This window comes from Helianthus annuus, chromosome 3 (assembly GCF_002127325.2).
Source record: "Helianthus annuus cultivar XRQ/B chromosome 3, HanXRQr2.0-SUNRISE, whole genome shotgun sequence".
In the NCBI taxonomy this organism is placed as follows: Eukaryota; Viridiplantae; Streptophyta; class Magnoliopsida; order Asterales; family Asteraceae; genus Helianthus; species Helianthus annuus.
This window is the reverse complement of record NC_035435.2, coordinates 170808397-170827698: the sequence shown is the minus strand read 5'-3', so window position 1 is coordinate 170827698 and position 19302 is coordinate 170808397. Positions and strand designations below refer to the sequence as shown.

The following is a 19302-nucleotide window of genomic DNA, read 5'->3' as shown; positions in this document are numbered from 1 at the left end:
GATATTGCTTGTATATATTAAAAGGTGTGGATTGATGAATAGTATCCACACCTTTTACACTTTCACCCCCTTGTAGTTTATTTCTTAGACTCTAAACTTTGATAAAGTTATAAAAAAACCCTTAAACTCAATAAACTTTTCATTCGACTTTAGTTTGATGTTTTTCTCTTTCGAATGTTTTACCGGGTTTCAAACAACCCCTAAACTTCAATAACGTTTCTTTCGACTTTATTTTTATGATTTACTCTTTCGGTTGTTATACCAGGTGCTGGTATCGTATCGTATTGATACCGCCGCAACGCGTGGGTGTACATTCAATAAAAACCAAAGGGAGGTAGCAAAATCTGATCAGATTTTTAGGAGTAAATTGCCATTTTAGTCCCTGCGTTTTGTCCAAATTTGCCATTTTGATCCAAATAGTTTTTTTTTTGCATCTGAGTCCCTGACTTTTACATTTTGTTGCCATTTTAATCACTTTGCCTAACTCCATCCAAAAACCCAGTTACTCTTTTCAATTTAAACCTTTTCAGTTGCCATTTTGATCCAATTCTTAAAAAAAAACATAAAAATTCTAAAAAATCCAAATAATTCAAAAAATACAAAAAATCCGTTTCGGCGCGAACCGTTTCGAACACGAACCGTTTTGGCGCGAACCGTTTCGAACACGATCCGTTTCGAGCTGAACCGTTACGACGCGAACCGTTTCGACCCGTACCGTTTCGAAGCCGAACCGTTTCAAGCCGAACCGTTTCGACCCGTACCGTTTCGAACCGAACCGTGCCGTATCGAACCGAACCGTTTCGAGCTAAACCGTTTCGAACCGAACCGTTTCGAGCTGAACCGTTTCGACCCGTACCATTTCGACCCGAACCGTTTCGAGCTGAACCTTTTCGACGCGAACCGTTTCGAAGCCGAAAACACTTCGGTTCGATACGGTACGGGTCGAAACGGTTCGGTTCGAAACGGTTCACGTCGAAACGGTACGGTTCGGCTCGAAACGTTTCGGGTTCGAAACGGTACGGTTCGAAACGGTTCGGGTCGAAACGGTTCGCGTCGAAACGGTTCGGTTCGATACGGTACGGGTCTAAACGGTACGGTTCGAAACGGTTCGGTTCGATACGGTACGGGTCGAAACGGTTCGGTTCGAAACGGTTCGCGTCGAAACGGTACGGTTCGAAACGGTACAAGTCGAAACACTTCGCGTCGAAACGCTTCGCGTCGAAACGGTTCGGCTCGAAACGGTTCGCGTCGAAACGGTACGGGTCGAAACGGTTCGGCTCGAAACGGTTCGGGTTCGAAACGGTACGGTTCGAAACGGTTCGGCTCGAAACGGTTCGGCTCGAAACGGTTCGCGTCGAAACGGTACGGGTCGAAATGGTACGGTTCGAAACGGTCCGCGTCGAAGCGGTTCGGTTCGAAACGGTCCGCGTCTAAACGGTCTGCGTCGAAACGGTTCGGCTCGAAACGGTTCGGGTTCGAAACGGTACGGTTCGAAACGGTTTGAGTCGAAACGGTTCGCCTCGAAACGGTTCGGTTCGATACGGTACGGGTCGAAACGGTTCGGTTCGAAACGGTTCGCGTCGAAACGGTTCGGTTCGAAACGGTTCGCGTCGAAACGGTACGGTTCGAAACGGTACGGGTCGAAACACTTCGCGTCGAAACGCTTCGCGTCGAAACGGTTCGGCTCGAAACGGTTCGGGTTCGAAACGGTACGGGTCGAAACGGTTCGTGTCGAAACGGTTCCGCTCGAAACGGTTCGCGTCGAAACGGTTCGGTTCGAAACGGTACGGGTCGAAACGGTTCGGTTCGAAACGGTACGGGTCAAAACGGTACGGTTCGAAACGGTTCGGGTCGAAACGGTACGGTTCGAAACGGTTCGCGTCGAAACGGTTCGGTTCGAAACGGTATGGGTCGAAACTGTACGGTTCGCGTCGAAACGGTACGGTTCGATACGGTACGGGTTCGAATTTTTTAGAATTTTTTTTAGAATTTTTTAGAATTTTTTTTATTTTTATATTTTTTTTTGAATTTTTTAGAATTTTTATGATTTTTAGAATTTTTTGATTTTTTTGGAATTTTTTTGAATTTTTGGAATTGGATCAAAATGGCAACTGAAAACATTTTTTAAGGAAATGCCCAAAATACCCCTGTTACAAACTGGGTTTTTGGATGGAGTTAAACAAAATGATCAAAATGGCAACAAAATGTAAAAGTCAGGGACGCAGATGCAAAAAAAAAAACTATTTGGATCAAAATGGCAAATTTGGACAAAACTCAGGGACTAAAATGGCAATTTACTCGATTTTTAGTTAACATCCAATTTTTTTGTCTTTTTCCTCCCTTTTAATGAATGGCAAAATTGTCAGATTTCTATAATTTGTTATAATAAAACGTTAAAAGTCCATTTTACCTTTTATTAAAAGGAAGAAAAAAGACAAACAAAACTAAATTTTAACCGAAAAAATTGACTAGATTTTAATTTTGGATAAAAATAAAAATAAAATTGAAATACCTATAACCAGATTCAAAAGGAAATCTCATAAACCATTCAGGCACTTTACTAAAAAAAAGATATTGATTCCATTTTGATTTTTAAGAAATACAAATACAACAATAAGGACATGCTTTCAAACATTTCATAGTTAGGTTGACTTGAAGCATCAACTCCTTTTTCCTCACGAATCGACGATCATGTGTCTCACAAATTCTCTTCTTATCAAACTCAGAGGTAATTCAATCACCAAATCATTCCTTCTTCACTCTAATTTCTCCACAAATCGATCCATGTTTCATAAAATCACCAACTTGAATCATGCACTCAACCTGTTCGATGAAATGTCACACGCGCGCCCTTTGCCATCTGTTGTCAAATTCACTCAGTTGTTGCATCTTGTTACCAAAATGAAACATTTTTCTTCTTCCCTTCATCTTTTCAACCAAATGTGTTCTCTTGGTGTCCCTGTTAATGAATATTCTATGAGCATTGCAATCAAGTGTTGCTGTCAGCTGCATCGCACCAAAGACGGCTTTGCACTCCTCGGAAGCTGCTTTAGGCGAGCTATTCCACCCAATGTCTTCATATTTAGTGCACTCATTGACGGACTCGTCCTAGAAGATAGGATTCTTGAAGCAGAGATGTTATTCAAGAAGCTCATCAAACAAAAACTTTGTGAACCTAATGTGGTTATGTACAACACAATGATTAAAGGCCTTTGCAAGTTCAGTAATAACGTTACAGCACTTGCTTTGCTCAGGCTAATGGAACAAACAAACTGCAAGCCTGATATTTTTACATATAACACCATCATTGATAGTCTTTTCAAGGATAAAATGATAGATGATGCCTTGAAGCTGTTTAAAGAAATGGTATGTAACAAAAGCATTCTACCAGATGTCATCACCTACACCTCTTTAATATGTGGTCTTTGTAAGTTTGGTCATTGGGATGAGGCCTCAAAGATGCTAAAACAAATGGAGGATGAGAACATTTCTCCAAATGTACATACCTTTAACGTATTAGTTGATGCATTTTGCAAGGAAGGTAAAGTAGAAGAAGCTGAGGCTGTTATCAACATCATGATTGAGAGAGGTGAGGTTCCAAACATAGTGACGTACAGTTCACTTATTGATGGTTACTGTCTTCGAGGTGAAATGATTAAAGCAAGGGAGATTTTTTATTCCATTACACTTAGAGGCCTCGTTCCTGGTGTTGTTACTTACAATAGTTTATTGAATGGGTATTGCAAGAATCTGAATATTGAGAAGGCTGTGCAAATGTTTCATGAAATGATTGTAAAAGGTTTAAAACCCAATGTAGTCACTTACAACACCATGATACAAGGATTCTTTCAGGTTGGGCGTTGTGTAGATGCACGCAAACTCTTTGATGAGATGCATGCACAAGGCCAAGTCCCAAACCAATACACTTATCGAATAGTTTTAGAGGGCCTTTGCAACAATCGTCAAGTAGAAGAGGCTCTCTCTTTGTTTCATTTGATGGGTGATAGCAAGCTTAATTCTGATATTGCTGTGTACAACATTCTCATTGATGGTGCAGGCAAAAATGGGAAAGTAGATGTTGCGAAGATTCTTTTCCAAGGTCTAATTGATAAAGGCTTGCAACCTGATGTTCGTACATATAACGTGATGATCAGTGGTTTCTGTCGGGAAGGTCAATTGGGGGAAGCAAAGTTGTTGTTTCTTAAAATGGAAGAGAGTGGCTGCCCTCCCGATGATGTTACTTACCGTGTTTTACTCCAAGGATATCTAAAGAACAGGCACTATGATGATGTGGAGATGCTTTTACAGGAAATGGATGATAGAGGTTACTCACTTGATGCTTCAACTTTATCACTATTTATAGATCACATCGCAGCTGGTTTACTAGATAGAAGTATGCTTAAATTGTTAAGTAAGCTTGTGCCAAAAGAATTATTGGACGATCCCAGGTTGTGCGACTGGGAGTGAAACCGAGATAGTAATTGTGGGATGAAAAATGAAGATTATAACTTGCAAAATGTGGAAAGCAGGACATCTCCTTCAAATTCCATTCCATTTGGTCTGCTTGTGTTTGGTCCTTAGACATGTGGTCTTCATGTGTTTGGTCATTAGACATTTTTCAGTATAACGAATTCACAACGCTTACACATTCGTGTTTTGTTGTGGTTTAATGATGTTTTTCTTGTTTCAGGAATACCAGCTGTAACATGTGCTTTTGCTTCTTGAGAGATGATATTTCACATTTTATCGACTTGATATTTCACATTTTATCAACTTGATGGTTTTTGTTTTACATGATATGCATTCCTTGGTTAGATGTATAATTTGTTTGTTTAATGCTGTTAACAAAGATAGAATGAGGTTGGTTATATAAATGTTTTGACATAAGTTAAGTTTGGAAACAAGTCGGATCTGATATTTAACGGTACAAATTCGAGTCATTTTAAGTTTCGACCTTGCCGCAACATACGACCGGTCAAAATTATACACGTATTAATAATTGAAGTCTTTGAACAGTAACAAAGGGCATGTTAGGGATTTCATATCAAACATAGTTTCCACCGCTTCTCATCCCTTTTCTTTTGCTGTATGAAGTATGAACACAGAATAGGAATAGGGTTTAGACAGAGGAGTAAGAGAGAGAGAGAGACAGATTAGAGGTGGAGAGGGATCGGAGCCGTCGTCTCCAGCTGGCCACCCTCTTGGCGGTGATGATGGTCGGCTGGTTTTGACGCGGCAAACGGTAGAGAGAGCAGCGGTGGACAGAGAGAGAGAGAGAGAGGAGCGACGGTGATGGAAAAACCGGCCACGTCTCCGACCGGACACCCATGGTGGTGGTTGATGGTGACCGTGACGGCTGTGGTTTCTAGGATTCTCTCGACATTCTGGTGGATTCCCAAGCCTAAAAGACCAGTGTGAGTCACAGAACCCGGAATATGGCCAGCCAGAGGCATGGAGGGAGGAGATGGAGGAGTTGCCGGCGGGAGATTGGGAATTACGGAAATGCCTATGGTGACCGTCCGTCGCGTTCTTTATAAGGTTCGATTTTTTTGTTTAGGTATTAGAATTTGTGCTTGATTTGTGAATTAGTTTGGTATATATACTCATCTAACGAGTATGTGATGCTGCTCTAACAACTTTGAGAGAATGAGGTTACATGTATGCTTTCTAACTATTCATCATCAGACCTTCAAATCGCTCCACTAGTCTGACATGATGGTTTTTGTTGGTGTATTTGAAGTAACCATATGGTCGACTTGATTCGCCACAAGGTAAAGTTTTGAAGTTGTTATGGCACGAGTTAGCGGGCTTGTCACGAGCACAGTTATGCCTACCACATTGTGATTATCAACATCGATTAAGAAATTTGTAGGGCTTACAAGTGGTACTTTCAGTTCAGAGAAGAATACCAGGTTCCATTTGATGGAGGAATATGACAAGAAACAGATGTATTCAAAGCTTTAGCTCTTGGTGCGAAGTGGTTATGGTAATTTTACCAACAAACGGGAGAAAAAACTCAAAGTTTTAGCGATTTTCTTAGAATTATACATGGTGATATTTTCTAATATTGTAGGTTGGGCGAGCGGTTGTGTGTGGCTTAACAACAAAGGGCGAGTATGGAGTAAAAACAGTGATGGAGATGTTGAAGGATGAACTAGAGTTCACAATGGCTCTTTCCGGTTGCCCCACACTCAACGATGTTACCACGAACCATATCAGAACTTAGGTCGGTAATCGTCATTGTAGATTGTAGTTTTAAATCATCTTATGAAGAATCATTTGATACTGGTTTTTATAATCCAGAATAATAAAATTAAAGGTACTAATGAATCTACACTAGATTTGATTTGTATTGGAAATTAAAAAACTTGCTTTGTTCAAAAGTATTGCACTTCAATATTTTTCTAGCTGGATTTTCATCTACAGATTCTTTAGGGTGTTAGGAGTGGTTAGACACTTGAGAGTGACAAACTAAAAATTCAACCAATGAGAGTGTGCCATGTCAAAGTGGTAAACTATGCTCAAAAGGTTGGCAATGGTTTAGACACTTGGTAAAGTGGTAAACTATTTAAAAAGAAAAAAGGAAAAAAGTGTGATTGGTTGAGATTGGAATGGACCCCACCCCACACTACCCTCTATCTCTCACACTACCCTCTCTCTCATGATTCCCGCATCGGCGAGCCTACACCGCTTGATCAAAGAAACCGAGCGGCAAAGGGCTCGGCGGCGGTGTTGCCGCGCGGCAAAGGCCTTTGTCGACACCCTTTGCCGCACCACTCCTAACACCCTTATATTTGATAATAAATGAAGAAAGTCAAATTGAGTTGAGGGATAAGGCTGCAGAGGTAAGTTTCAGTTCTGTTTTCATTTTTAACATCTGGATCCAAAAATGTTTCATCGTTGCCATTTTGGTCCAACTGACTTAACTCCATCCATATTTGTTAAGTCTGCCAAGGGTATTTTAGTCATTTCATTTTTCTTTTTATCAACCCTTTATGGCTAAAATGACTAAAATGCCTTTGGCAGACTTAACAAATATGGATGGAGTTAAGTCAGTTGGACCAAAATGGCAACGATGAAACATTTTTGGATCCAGATGTTAAAAATGAAACCTTTGGACTAAACTAGCAAAATGGGCCAAACCACAGGGACTAAAATGGCAATTAACTCTTTATTTTATTTTTGAGTTTGCATTTGATGGTGTCATGAATTGGTACCGACGTAAAAGTTGGTTGTTGCTTGGTGATTATTTACATGTAAATGTTGGTTTTGAGAAGGTGCTGAAACGAAGGAGCCAATAACTGTGGAAGAAAAGCAAGACATCGGCCTATGGTCAATGACAACAACGGAAAGATTTTCGTTTTTAACATACATGTGCGATTTATTAACGAATAATCTAAGATACACTTGCGAGTGAAACCAACTATTGTAGCTGCTTAACATATGCCGGATACAACAGGTTCATGGCGCGCCCAACCAACTATTGTAGCTGCTTAACAAATGCCGGATGCAGCAGAAGTATATGATACCAAAGTGTAATTGTTCCTTTGACAATATTGTATATGTATGTCTTATGGATCAAGTTTTTGGTTTTTTAAGTAGAACGAAGTGATCTTTGTATCCATATACATTATTTCGCTTTAATGTGACAAAGTTGGTTTGATTGTGTACAAATGATTTTTTTAAACGCTTTATATATTTGATGATAACGAGAAACAGGTAATTTACTAGGAAAGACAGGAGAATGTGGTTGAATTGTTTCCTTTTCTTTTCTACAGTAAAAATCAAAATATTACATAATTATAGGATAAATAAATTAGAATACTTACAAACCATATGAGAATTATTCAGGGTGTATCCGGTATGAAGTATGGCTTTGGAATAATATTTTCATTACTTTTCTTTTTGTTATGCTTATGATTTTGTTTGTGTAATATGTGCTAAGAAGCTTTGCATGTTACTGTTATAGCATCTATAATGTGGGGGCTATGGATGATTATAGATGCCACAAGGGTGGCGAAGGATGGGTGAAACAACAAATGTTGGCATTGTGCGGATTCATCCTTGCCGAAGGAAGAGCAAAAATATTTGGTTAACGGATGAGCTCATTGATGAAAGTGCGAGTCCCATTCAATCTTTCTTTTTCTTTTTAAAAGAAAATCTTTATAAACTAAAGATTAAAAAAAACAATTATAAATTGATTTAACTATTATGACTTTGTTGCAACTTAAACCTAACAAATGCATTAATGATACAATGTTTGTATGTAGTTCCGGCCACCATGGTCGGGATAATAGATGTTTTTTTTTCTGATGTACACCACTATCGTAACCAAAATTACTACTAGACACGTGAAGTCTTGACCCGTGATTTTCCGCCGCAACGCGCGGTTGTAGTATAACACTAGTTCTAGTTAAAACATAAGGAAGGAAGTGCACAAATTGGTCCATTAATTAACGTAGAGAATTAATTTCAATGTTAATATTAAAATGCACAAATTGGTCCATTAACGTAGATAATTAATTTCAATGTTAATATTAGTATAATATGAAAATATAAAATGCACAAAATGAAGCTTTAAATAATTTTGTAAAGTTTAAATCTCATCGAGTACGACATGAAATGCGAACATAACACATGTAAGATAAAAGTGAAAAATGGATAATAAAATCGTGATCTGTTTATGACAAACTAAACTTATTTCTATAAAAGTATATATAATTTTACATGTTTTAAAAAATAATTAAAATTAGTAGAACATGCTTCATTATTAGTCTTTCTTAATACATGAAACATATAAAAAAAGTTATCGGGCAAATCTTCTAGTGGATTGGCAACCCCATGGGTCAGGTTGAGTAAGAGGTTTTACTACAACGTGCCTTCGGGTTGTGGGTTGTGTCACCAGCGTCGTCTGTGTTTACGAACGTGGGTGACCTTTTGCCATTAGGTCTACCATGTTTTACCACAATGTGCCTTTGGGCGGTGAGTCGGGTCACTAGCAACGTCTGTGTTCGCGGACGACTTATCCCGTTATCCGGGTGATAGGGCTTTCTTGATCATTCATAAAAAAAAAAGTTATAGAACATAAATATGAAGTAGGTAAACGAGGTTTTCATGATTTGAGTGTGTATTTTGAGTTTTTTAGAAATACAAAAAGAACAGGCTTTCTGCCATTTGATAGTTAGGTTGAAGCTTCAACTCCGTTTCCCTGCCGGAGACGATGATGAATCGCACAGCTTTCATCAAATTCAGAGGTACCAACTCCTTCCTTCTTCATTCTCTCTCATCTTTCCAATCCGGTACTCATAAAGCTTCCCTTCACTCCAGTGTTTCCTTTTTGATTCATAAAATTACCAACTTGAATGATGCCTTGGAACTGTTCGATGAAATGTCACACAGACAGCCTTTGCCATCTGTTGTTAAGTTTAATCAGTTGCTGACTGCTGTTACCAAAATGAAACATTTTTCTTCTTCTCTTGACCTTTTCAAACAAATGTGTTCCCTTGGTGTCCCTGTTAGTAATTACACTATGAGCATTGCAATCAAGTGTTGTTGTCAGTTGAATCGCACCAAAGACGGCTTTGCACTCCTAGGATGCTGCTTTAGGCGAGCTATTCCACCCAATGTCTTCATATTTAATGCACTCTTAGACGGACTCGTCCTTGAAGATAGGATTCTTGAAGCAGAGATGTTATTCAAGAAGCTCATCAAACAAAAACTTTGTGAACCTGATGTGGCTATGTATAACACAATGATTAAAGGGCTTTGCAAGTTCGGTAATAACGTTACAGCACTTGCTTTGCTTAGGCTGATGGAGCAAAAAAACTGCAAGCCTAGTATTGTTACATATAGCACCATCATTGATAGTCTTTGCAAAGATAAAATGATCGATGATGCTTTCAAGCTCTTAAAAGAAATGGTATCTGACAAAGGTATTCTACCAAACGTCATCACCTACAACTCTTTAATTTGTGGTCTTTGTAAGTTAGGTTGTTGGGATGAGGCCTCAAAGATGCTAAAAGAAATGGAGGATGAGAACATTTCTCCAAATGTGAAAACCTTTACTGCATTAGTTGATGCATTTTGCAAGGAAGGTAAAATAAAAGAAGCTGAGGCTGTTATCAACATCATGATTGAGAGAGGTGAGTTTCCAAACATAGTGACATATAGCTCACTTATTGATGGCTACTGTCTGCGAGGGGAAATGATCAAAGCAAAAACAATTTTTGATTCACTGAGACCTAGAGGTCTCGTCCCTAATCTTGTCACTTACAATAGTTTGCTGAACGGGTATTGTAAGAATCGGAATATAGAAGGGGCTATGCAAATGTTTCGTCAAATGTCCGGACAAGGTTTAAAACCCGATGTGGTCACTTACAGCACCATGTTACAAGGATTGTTTCAGGTTGGGCGTTGTGTAGCTGCGCGCAGACTCTTTAATGAGATGCATGCACAAGGCCGAATTCCAGACCAGTGCACTTATCGAATAGTTCTAGAGGGTCTTTGCAACAACCATCTAGTAGAGGATGCGCTCTCTTTGTTTCATTTGGTGGGTAACAGCAAGCTCAATTCTGATATTGTTGTGTACAATATCCTCATCAATGGTGCAGGAAAATATGGGAAAGTGGATATTGCAAGGAATCTTTTCTATGACCTAATTGATAAAGGCTTGCAACCTAATGTTCATACCTATGCTGTGATGATTAGTGGTTTTTGTAGGGAAGGTCTATTGGCGGAATCAAAGTCGTTGTTTCTTAAAATGGAAGAGAGTGGCTGCACACCAAATAATGTTACTTACCGTGTTTTACTCCAAGGATATCTAAAGAACAGGCACTATGATGATGTTGAGATGCTTTTACAGGAAATGGATGATAGAGGTTACTCACTTGATGCTTCGACTTTATCGTTATTTATAGATCATATCGCAGCTGGTTTACTAGATAGAAGTATGCTTAAGTTGTTAGGTAAGCTTGTGCCAAAAGAACTACTGAACGATCCTAGCTTGTGCGACTGGGAGTGAAACTGAGATAGTAATTGTTTAGAGGAAAAATGAAGATTAAAACTTGTAAAATGTTGAAAGCAGAAAATCTCTACCAAATTCTATTTGGTGTTCATGTGTTTGGTTCTAAAATCTAGTCACTTCCTAAAGGTTAACTTTTGATATTTTACTAACGGTTTGATAATATTATAGCAATCCAAATCTTCATGTATTGATAACCAAACACATAAATTAAAGGTACTGATACGAACGAATTGGCAGTTTGGGTCTGGTTGAAACCGATTTGGTAGTGCAAATTGAACCCGGTTGCGAGAGGGGGAACCGGTTTGCCTCAAACTTGGTAAAGTGTCAACATATACATTTGTTCAGTGTAGATGAACTGGTCAACATATTTTGCAAGCGTATAACCTTTCTAAGGCCAATCTGTGACCTTACACAATGGTATAAATAACGTTAATGGCAGGAATCCATTCGATTCTCTTCATTACGGTATTAATACGATACAGACACTCAATTTTTTGCCATTTTCATCCAAACGTCTGACTTTTTTTTGCCAAAATCGTCCCTGAGATTTGAGATTTTTTGACATTTTCATCCAAACAACTAATTTGCTTTATTTTTTCTATCAAACATTTGGATGAAAATGGCAAAAAATCTCAAATCTCAGGGACGATTTTGGCAAAAAAAAGTCAGACGTTTGGATGAAAATGGCAAAAAATCTCAAAAGTGAAAACCATATGGTACAAAAAAAGTTGTTTTGTATGAAAATGACAAACATATCCAAACCTCAGGGACAATTTTGGCAATTTACTGTAACTTTTATTTTTAAAATTTCACACTATATATATCCTACCATTTTTACTAAAACCATACCATTTCTACTGTCCATTCTCCATAAATTTTATACATTTTATCATACTCACACAATGTTTCCCAACAATCAAAACGCATGGGACCCCAACAATCCGTTTTGTGGTAATTTAGCAAACAACGAGCAAAATTGATACCGAAGAGACCCGCGAACGGGTGAGATTGCGTATTGTCCTATGCCACCTACCACCACAACCTCCCCTCATCCAACAACACCACCACTGCTTCCCGGTTTTCTTGGATACTATCCCGCACCACCATTTTTTTTGCAAACCCAAAACATACCCCAAACCCAAGCAAGATATCCGAGCAAAATATATGTAGTTTTTTAGTAGGTTTTTATTTTGGGATTATTACATATTTCCCCATTCTAAGCTTTCTTATTACATATTTCCCCAAATGAAAAAAAAAAAAAAAACAATTACTTATTTCCCCTCCCTAATCCATATATGTTACATAGTTCCCCTTTTCATTAAAAACTCTTATAAAATAACTATTTTACCCTTAATGAACTATCAAATTAATATTTATATATTTCCCATTTATAATATCATCAATCAATTATATATCTCCCCAATTCATGTAGTATTTTGCCAAATAGCCCCTTACTCGGATGATTGGGCTTTTGTTGGTTGATAAACGGCAATTATGGATGAATATTGTTGATATTATCACAGCTAGAAATAGTTTATGGGTAGTGGGAGGGGATTTTAACTCAGTTCGGTATGAGGATGAAAGGCGAAATTCCAACTTTAATGCGGCAGCGGCTAGAGAGTTCAACTTTAACGCGGGGTTACATGAATTTATGCTCAGGGGGGCGCAAGTTTACTTTTTCGGTAGGTAATAAATTAAGCCGAATTGATAGATTATTCGTTTGTTGGGATTTTTTTGTAGATGGGCGTCTGCTGAATACAGAGTTTTGCCAAAAGGTCGGCCCGATCATTGTCCGGTCAACCTCAAGACATTTTCAGGTAACTTCGGGCCAAAACCATTTCGGTTTTTCAACTCTTGGTTACAAAGGGACGATTTCGAGGGGGTGGTGTTGAAGGCAAATAATGAATTTCGTGGACATGGTTGTCCTGATGTGGTGTTATTACAAAAGCTCAAATGGTTTCGAAAATACATCACAGAGTGGAAGGAAATTATTAAACAAAAAGATCTTGAGGAAGAATTGATTTTAAATAATGAGGTTGAAGATCTTGATATAATTCGCGAACAAAGGGATTTGAATGAAGAGGAAGAATGGGTTTGGGAGGAGAGTCGAAGACGAATTAGAGAAATAGAAGAGTTCAAATATAAAGATCTGCAACAGAAATCTAGATGTAAATGGGCAACAGATGGGGATGATAACACACGGTATTTTCATGGTCTCATTAACAAAAGAAAGGCGTCAAACAGTATTCCAGGGTTGATTGATGGTTAATGGGAATTGGGAGACGAAGGCGTCTAAAATTAAAAAAAGAAGTTTTTCAATTTTTCAAGAAGAAGTTCGTTGTGGAAATGAAAGTTAGACCTAAACTCATAGGTCATGAGTTGAAACAATTGTCTGACGATGAAGCGACGTTGGTGGTTGCACCTTTTTCAGAGACAGACAGAAGTCAAGGAGGCGGTATTTGGTTGTGGTAATGATAAGGCACCGGGACCGGACAGATTTAATTTTATGTTCATAAAGAGGTTTTGGAACATTCTTTCAGCAGATTTTATGAATATTATGAATGAGTTTTATGAAACTGGGTCCGTAAGCCGAGGTGTTGGCTCTTCATTTATAACTTTAATTCCTAAAAATTCGGCCCCTTCGGGATTAGGAGATTATAGGCCAATAACTCTAATTGGGGTGATTAGCAAGGTGATTTCTAAGATCTTAGCGAATAGGCTCCGAAAGGTTATGGGGAATATCACTTAGAAACACAATTTGCTTTCTTGAGTGGTAGATTTATTTTAGACGGGCCGATGATGATTAATGAGATATTGGCTTGGGCGAGGCAGATGGGCAAGGAGATGTTTATTTTTAAAATTGATTTTGAAAAAGCATATGATAATGTGCATTGGGGGTTTTTATTAGATATGCTTCGTCATTTGGGGTTCCCGATTCGATGGTGTCACACCCTGGCTTTGCGGAAGCGTGGTTAATTTGGTGTGACTTCTTAATACCATAGCTTAATCATAACAAGCTATATGAATTAAAAATGTGCAAGATCATCCATTAAAATAAAGATATCAAAACATTGTTTTAACGGGTTAACACCCACCAACCATAAACTTGTCTAAACATTACAAATGCAAACATAACGTAAACATGATTCAAGGACTGTGACTTGTCCAGGAAAGAGTCACATTCCCCGAACCCTGGATGACCCTGGTGACTTATGCAGCGGAAAACATGCCATACCGTGCCAGATCTTTAATTCCCTGAAATACATGTAAGTTGAAAAATCAACAATAGTGTTGAGCGAGTTCATGCGAAAGTGAGTAAATAAACCTTTGTATTTATCAAAACCCTGGTATGTAGCAAATAAGGAAAAAGAGATCACCAATGGTTTGCAAGTCCATTGATATGTGTGAAGTGCAAGTAGGAAGACTCAAACCTAGCGGATTTCGCGTCGGGCACAAAGTCACCCCGAGGTCCGTTATGCTGGACCTGGAGTTGGGCTCGCTACACCCAGATAGATCTACCGCTTACGTCCCTCGGTCCTACAATGAGGATTAATGGCCTCCAGTTTCCACCTACCCACTCACATGATCTAAGTAATAACCCTCCTTACGCTAACCATACCATGTATCAAGTATTCATAATCATAGTAACATGTATTTCACCCCCGCAGTTTATAAAACTGAAAAGAGTTAAGAGAAAAGGGGGACATGAACTCACAGTCAGTGCGTCGCTATACCAAGTACTCCAAATATCCAACAGCTGTGCAACGACCTACATGTGCTAATTCTATTAGACGGATGGCCGTGCTTCAGCTTTATAGTTTACATTTTTGGGGAAACAGTTAGACAACCGTTCCTTGTATGTACTTGGTAATTTAATTTCCTTCCCAAGGATGGGGGATTTAATACATGTGTATTTGTATCATCTTATTAAGTCCCACTTAATATATTTTTACTTCTTATTCCAAAATATAAATATTTTTCTCAAAAATATCATATTTTCTCTTCTCATATTACTTTCCAAAATAACACGTTGACAAAGTGCGCGTTTATGAATATTTCCGCATAATGCGTAAGTTACGTTTTAACGATTAAGTGGTAATAGTAATTACCGTTGTAACTTATATGTTTGTCGTATAAGCGTTTGTATTATTTTGGGTTCGTCAACGTTTGTAAATATTATTTTTACTCTAAAAATAATATTCATACATTTTCACAAAATAATCATAAACAGCGTGGTGAAAAAAAAATATATTTATCGAATAAATGTTTATCACGTTTAGTTTTGTGAAAATCCCACCTCCGATTATTTAATAAATAAAGTCATGAAATATATTTGAAAATATGTCAAAAGTAGTCTAACACTTGTAAATAATTCTAAGTGTTAGATTTTAGAAAAATTTCGCCAGAGTTTCCCCTGTAACTGGAGGTGGCCACGCTTTCAAGCGTATCATTTTCTTTTACAAAATCACTTCAACACTTCTTTAAATCAACCAATCAATTTCCAATACATCAAACAAATTTTTAACACATCAAACTTACCGATTAGTATGTAAAATCGCATTATTACATGAACTTGTAGTTTTATGAAAAACTATAGTGTAGATCTCGTTATATTTGGTGGATCTATATATAAATTAGTTTAGCCTTGTAAAAACCCCGTTTTTAGAACAAATCATTCTTTACAACTTCCCGTCATCTTTCCCAAAGGTTGTTATTTTGTCGAAAGCTTCTTATTTCACAAGTGTTTACACACTTGTGGTTTGTAAAATCACATTTGTTAGTTTGTCATCCAACTTATATAAAACATGATTTTCTCGACACTTGGTTCTACGAATATACCACTTGTACATACGTAGATCCGCTAGTTTTAAACATCATTTTACTAGTAATTATACTTTTACACAAGTTCATGTTTCTCGTGTGGTGGAGTTTCACCTTTTAACCCGCGTACCGATAGAAACAAGCTTATGTCAAGATCTATGATCTTAACAAAGTCGGGTTAAACGATGATAAGAGCCACCACAACGTAGATCGGGCCTCAATAATCAACATATTCGAATACTACAACTTTTACACATGTTATGAGCTTTTAACCAACAAAATTCAAGTTTTAGTAGACTTTAGAGATTCAAAACGCATGTTTCCGACTTTTAATCATTATAACTCATATTAACCACTTTAGATACGTTCGAGAGTGAGTTTTAAACATTATACCTCTAGCTCGGGGCTAGGGAAGAATCTAGTCGAAAATGTGGTGGATAAAAGCTAAGAAACGAGGTCCTTCCACTTCCGCTTGCTTCAAGCTTCCTAATATGAAACCCGTAAGCCTTGTATGTGCTTGAAATGGAGAGATCAAGGCCGAAAAATGGATGGGTGGAAGAGGGATGCTTGGCCGTGAGTTTGGAGAGGGGAGGGAGAGAGAGGTTTTGGTGATAGGTGGTGTGATAATCTCATGGGTTAAGTGAAGGTATTTATAGACAAAAATCTTGTTCATCGTCCAACGGATTTTGTGTCATCTAGATATTAAACATAAAGCATTATAATAATCAAAAGTTGTACTCCTTGGTTCCTCTAGTTGGCCGATCCCATTAGGGGGGGGGGGGGTATCTAGTTCGTTTCCAATGGTTTAGTTAGTGTTTAGTTTAGTTAAGTAGGTTAACTTTAGGGATTAACCCCGTTAGTTGCATGATGCGTTATATTGCGAGTGTTAGGGTAATCAGGGACCCTAACTGGCTCAGAAAAAGTCTAATAATATTTCTGGCAATATTTTTATGTTCCGGGTATAGTCCGGTTGTTCGGTTGGATAATAATCCGTTAAAGTGCTTAAGTAATCTTTTAAGCGTCGTAAGTAATATTTTTTTAGCGACACAATTTATTCTGCAAAGTGTCAGGAATATTTCCTCATGTTTTGGCACTTTATTAGTTAGCTAGAAGCTAGTATGTTAATAAAAGTGCTGTGTCTTGTGCTTAGAGTACGTTTTAGGCACATCCAATCTCTGTTTCTTATTCCTAGAGACGCAGTTCCACAACCCTTGTATCCCTACACACACTATGGGTGTAGTAAAATATTTCTGGCTCATACAGGCCTTTAGAGGCAGTGTCTGCCTGATGCTGGCTATATCAGCATGTTCAATAGGTTATCCGTTCAAATGCTACTGTGCTTTTGTGCATCATGTTTGTCACTAGGGTTCAGTAAATAAATAATGTAGTGACGGAAATCAAAGTATGATGCAGATATGTACAGGTATCAACAGTCAAGTAGCAGTTTATCAGTAATCTCAGTTAAGCACAGTAATTAAGCAGCAATTAATAGTTAATTAAGTCGTACGGATACCTGGTTTAGTGAGGGTTGTCACATTCTCCCCCCGTTAGAAAAATTTCGTCCCGAAATTTTAAATTCTGCTTGTAGAAGCAGGGTTCTTAGGAAATAAGTGGGGGTATTTCTCTTTCATTCGGTCCTTACGCTCCCAGGTGAATTCAGGACCATGTCTAGCATTCCAACGAACTTTGACGAGCTTGACACTGCTCCGGCGGGTCTTGTTAATTTTCCAATCCGTGACCTCAGCAGGTTCTTCGACGAAGTGGAGCGTGTCATCAACATGAATTTCGTCGGTAGGAATGGCAATGTTATCTTGAGTTGGACTTCTTTTCAGATTGGATACATGAAATGTATCGTGAACACCATTCAATTCGGCAGGTAGATCCAACTTGTATGCTAGGGTCCCAATTCTTTCCAAAATTTTGAAAGGACCAATGTAGCGCGGATTCAACTTCCCACGCTTCCCAAAGCGTGCCACCCCTTTCCAGGGTGATACCTTCAACAATACCATATCCCCAACCTCAAACTCTTGAGGTTTCCTACCTCGATCTGCGTAGGCTTTCTGCCTGTCACGAGCCGCGCTGATACGGTCTCGGATCTGTGCGATCTTGTCGGTGGTTTCCTGGACTACCTCAGGACCAACCAACTGTCTATCACCAGCGTCAGACCAACAGAGCGGTGATCTGCACTTGCGCCCATATAAAGCCTCGAATAGCGCGGCACCAATACTGGTGTGGTAGCTGTTGTTGTATGAAAACTCAACCAGGGGTAAATGCTTATCCCAGCTACCGCCCAAATCCATCACACATGCTCTCAGCATGTCTTCTAACGTTTGGATCGTCCTCTCGCTCTGACCGTCGGTCTGCGGGTGAAAAGCGGTGCTCAGATTCAACTTTGAGCCAAAAGCTTCCTGGAAGGATTGCCATATCCTCGATACGAACCTTCCGTCTCTATCGGAGATAATCGAGAGAGGTACTCCATGGCGTGTAACAATCTCTCTCATGTAGATTTTCAGCCAATTTGCTTGTATTATCCTTCTCGCGGATAGGCAAGAAGTGTGCTGACTTCGTCAATCGATCCACTATCACCCAGATAGTGTCATGGCCTCTTGGCGTTCTTGGCAACTTTGTAATAAAATCCATGGAGATTTGTTCCCACTTCCACTTGGGAATCTCTGGTTGTTGCAGAAGTCCCGAAGGCTTCTGGTATTCCGCCTTAACCTTGGCGCATGTCAAACATTTGCTCACGTAAACAGCAACATCGCCTTTCATCCTAGGCCACCAATAGTAATCTTTAAGATCTTGGTACATCTTATCCGCTCCAGGGTGGATAGAGTACCGCGACTTGTGAGCTTCATTGAAAATAACCTTCCTTAAACCACCAAACAAAGGAACCCGAATCCTTTTCTCAAAACACAACGTTCCTTCCCTGTTTGGTACCAACAACTTCTCCATCCCACGGAGATACTCTTCTGCAAGGTTTCTTTCCTTGAGAGCTTCTTGCTGTGCTGCACGAACGCACGAGGAAAGATCGGTCTGAATGATCATCTCCAAAGCTCTAACCCTTATGGGCTTGATTCTCTCTTTACGACTTAGGGCATCGGCGACCACATTCGCCTTCCCTGGGTGATACTTTATCTCACAGTCGTAGTCGTTCAACAGCTCGACCCATCGTCTTTGCCTCATATTCAACTCCTTCTGGTTGAATATATGCTGGAGGCTTTTGTGATCTGTAAAGATTGTACACTTTGTACCATAAAGGTAGTGTCTCCAGATCTTCAAAGCAAAGCCCACTGCGCCTAGCTCCAAATCGTGAGTGGTATAGTTCTTTTCATGAACTTTTAGTTGGCGTGACGCGTGGGCGATAACCTTTTGGCGTTGCATCAACACACAACCCAATCCTTGACGCGATGCGTCGCAGTATACCACAAAATCATTTGTACCTTCCGGCAGAGCTAAGA

The 19302-nt window shown here is 39.0% G+C and overlaps 1 protein-coding gene and 1 long non-coding RNA gene across 3 annotated transcripts; both read left to right on the top strand.

Moving 5' to 3' along the window:
* The first annotated feature begins 2758 nt into the window (after window positions 1-2758).
* Window positions 2759-13292, top strand: LOC110944880 (putative pentatricopeptide repeat-containing protein At1g19290). The gene is made up of 7 exons (XM_022186527.2): window positions 2759-4464; window positions 6074-6199; window positions 6304-6319; window positions 9146-9254; window positions 9328-10964; window positions 12547-12661; window positions 12764-13292. The coding sequence occupies exons 1-7, from the start codon at window positions 2785-2787 to the stop codon at window positions 13290-13292; spliced, it is 4212 nt and encodes a 1403-aa protein (XP_022042219.2). The 5' UTR covers window positions 2759-2784.
* Window positions 5296-6098, top strand: LOC110865658. Of its 2 annotated transcripts, none has more exons than XR_004888946.1 (3): window positions 5296-5538; window positions 5741-5986; window positions 6074-6098. It is a non-coding gene; the product is annotated as an uncharacterized LOC110865658 (long non-coding RNA). The 2 variants fall into 2 exon arrangements; XR_004888945.1 differs by having other exon boundaries at window positions 5296-5658.
* Window positions 13293-19302: the final 6010 nt, after the last annotated feature.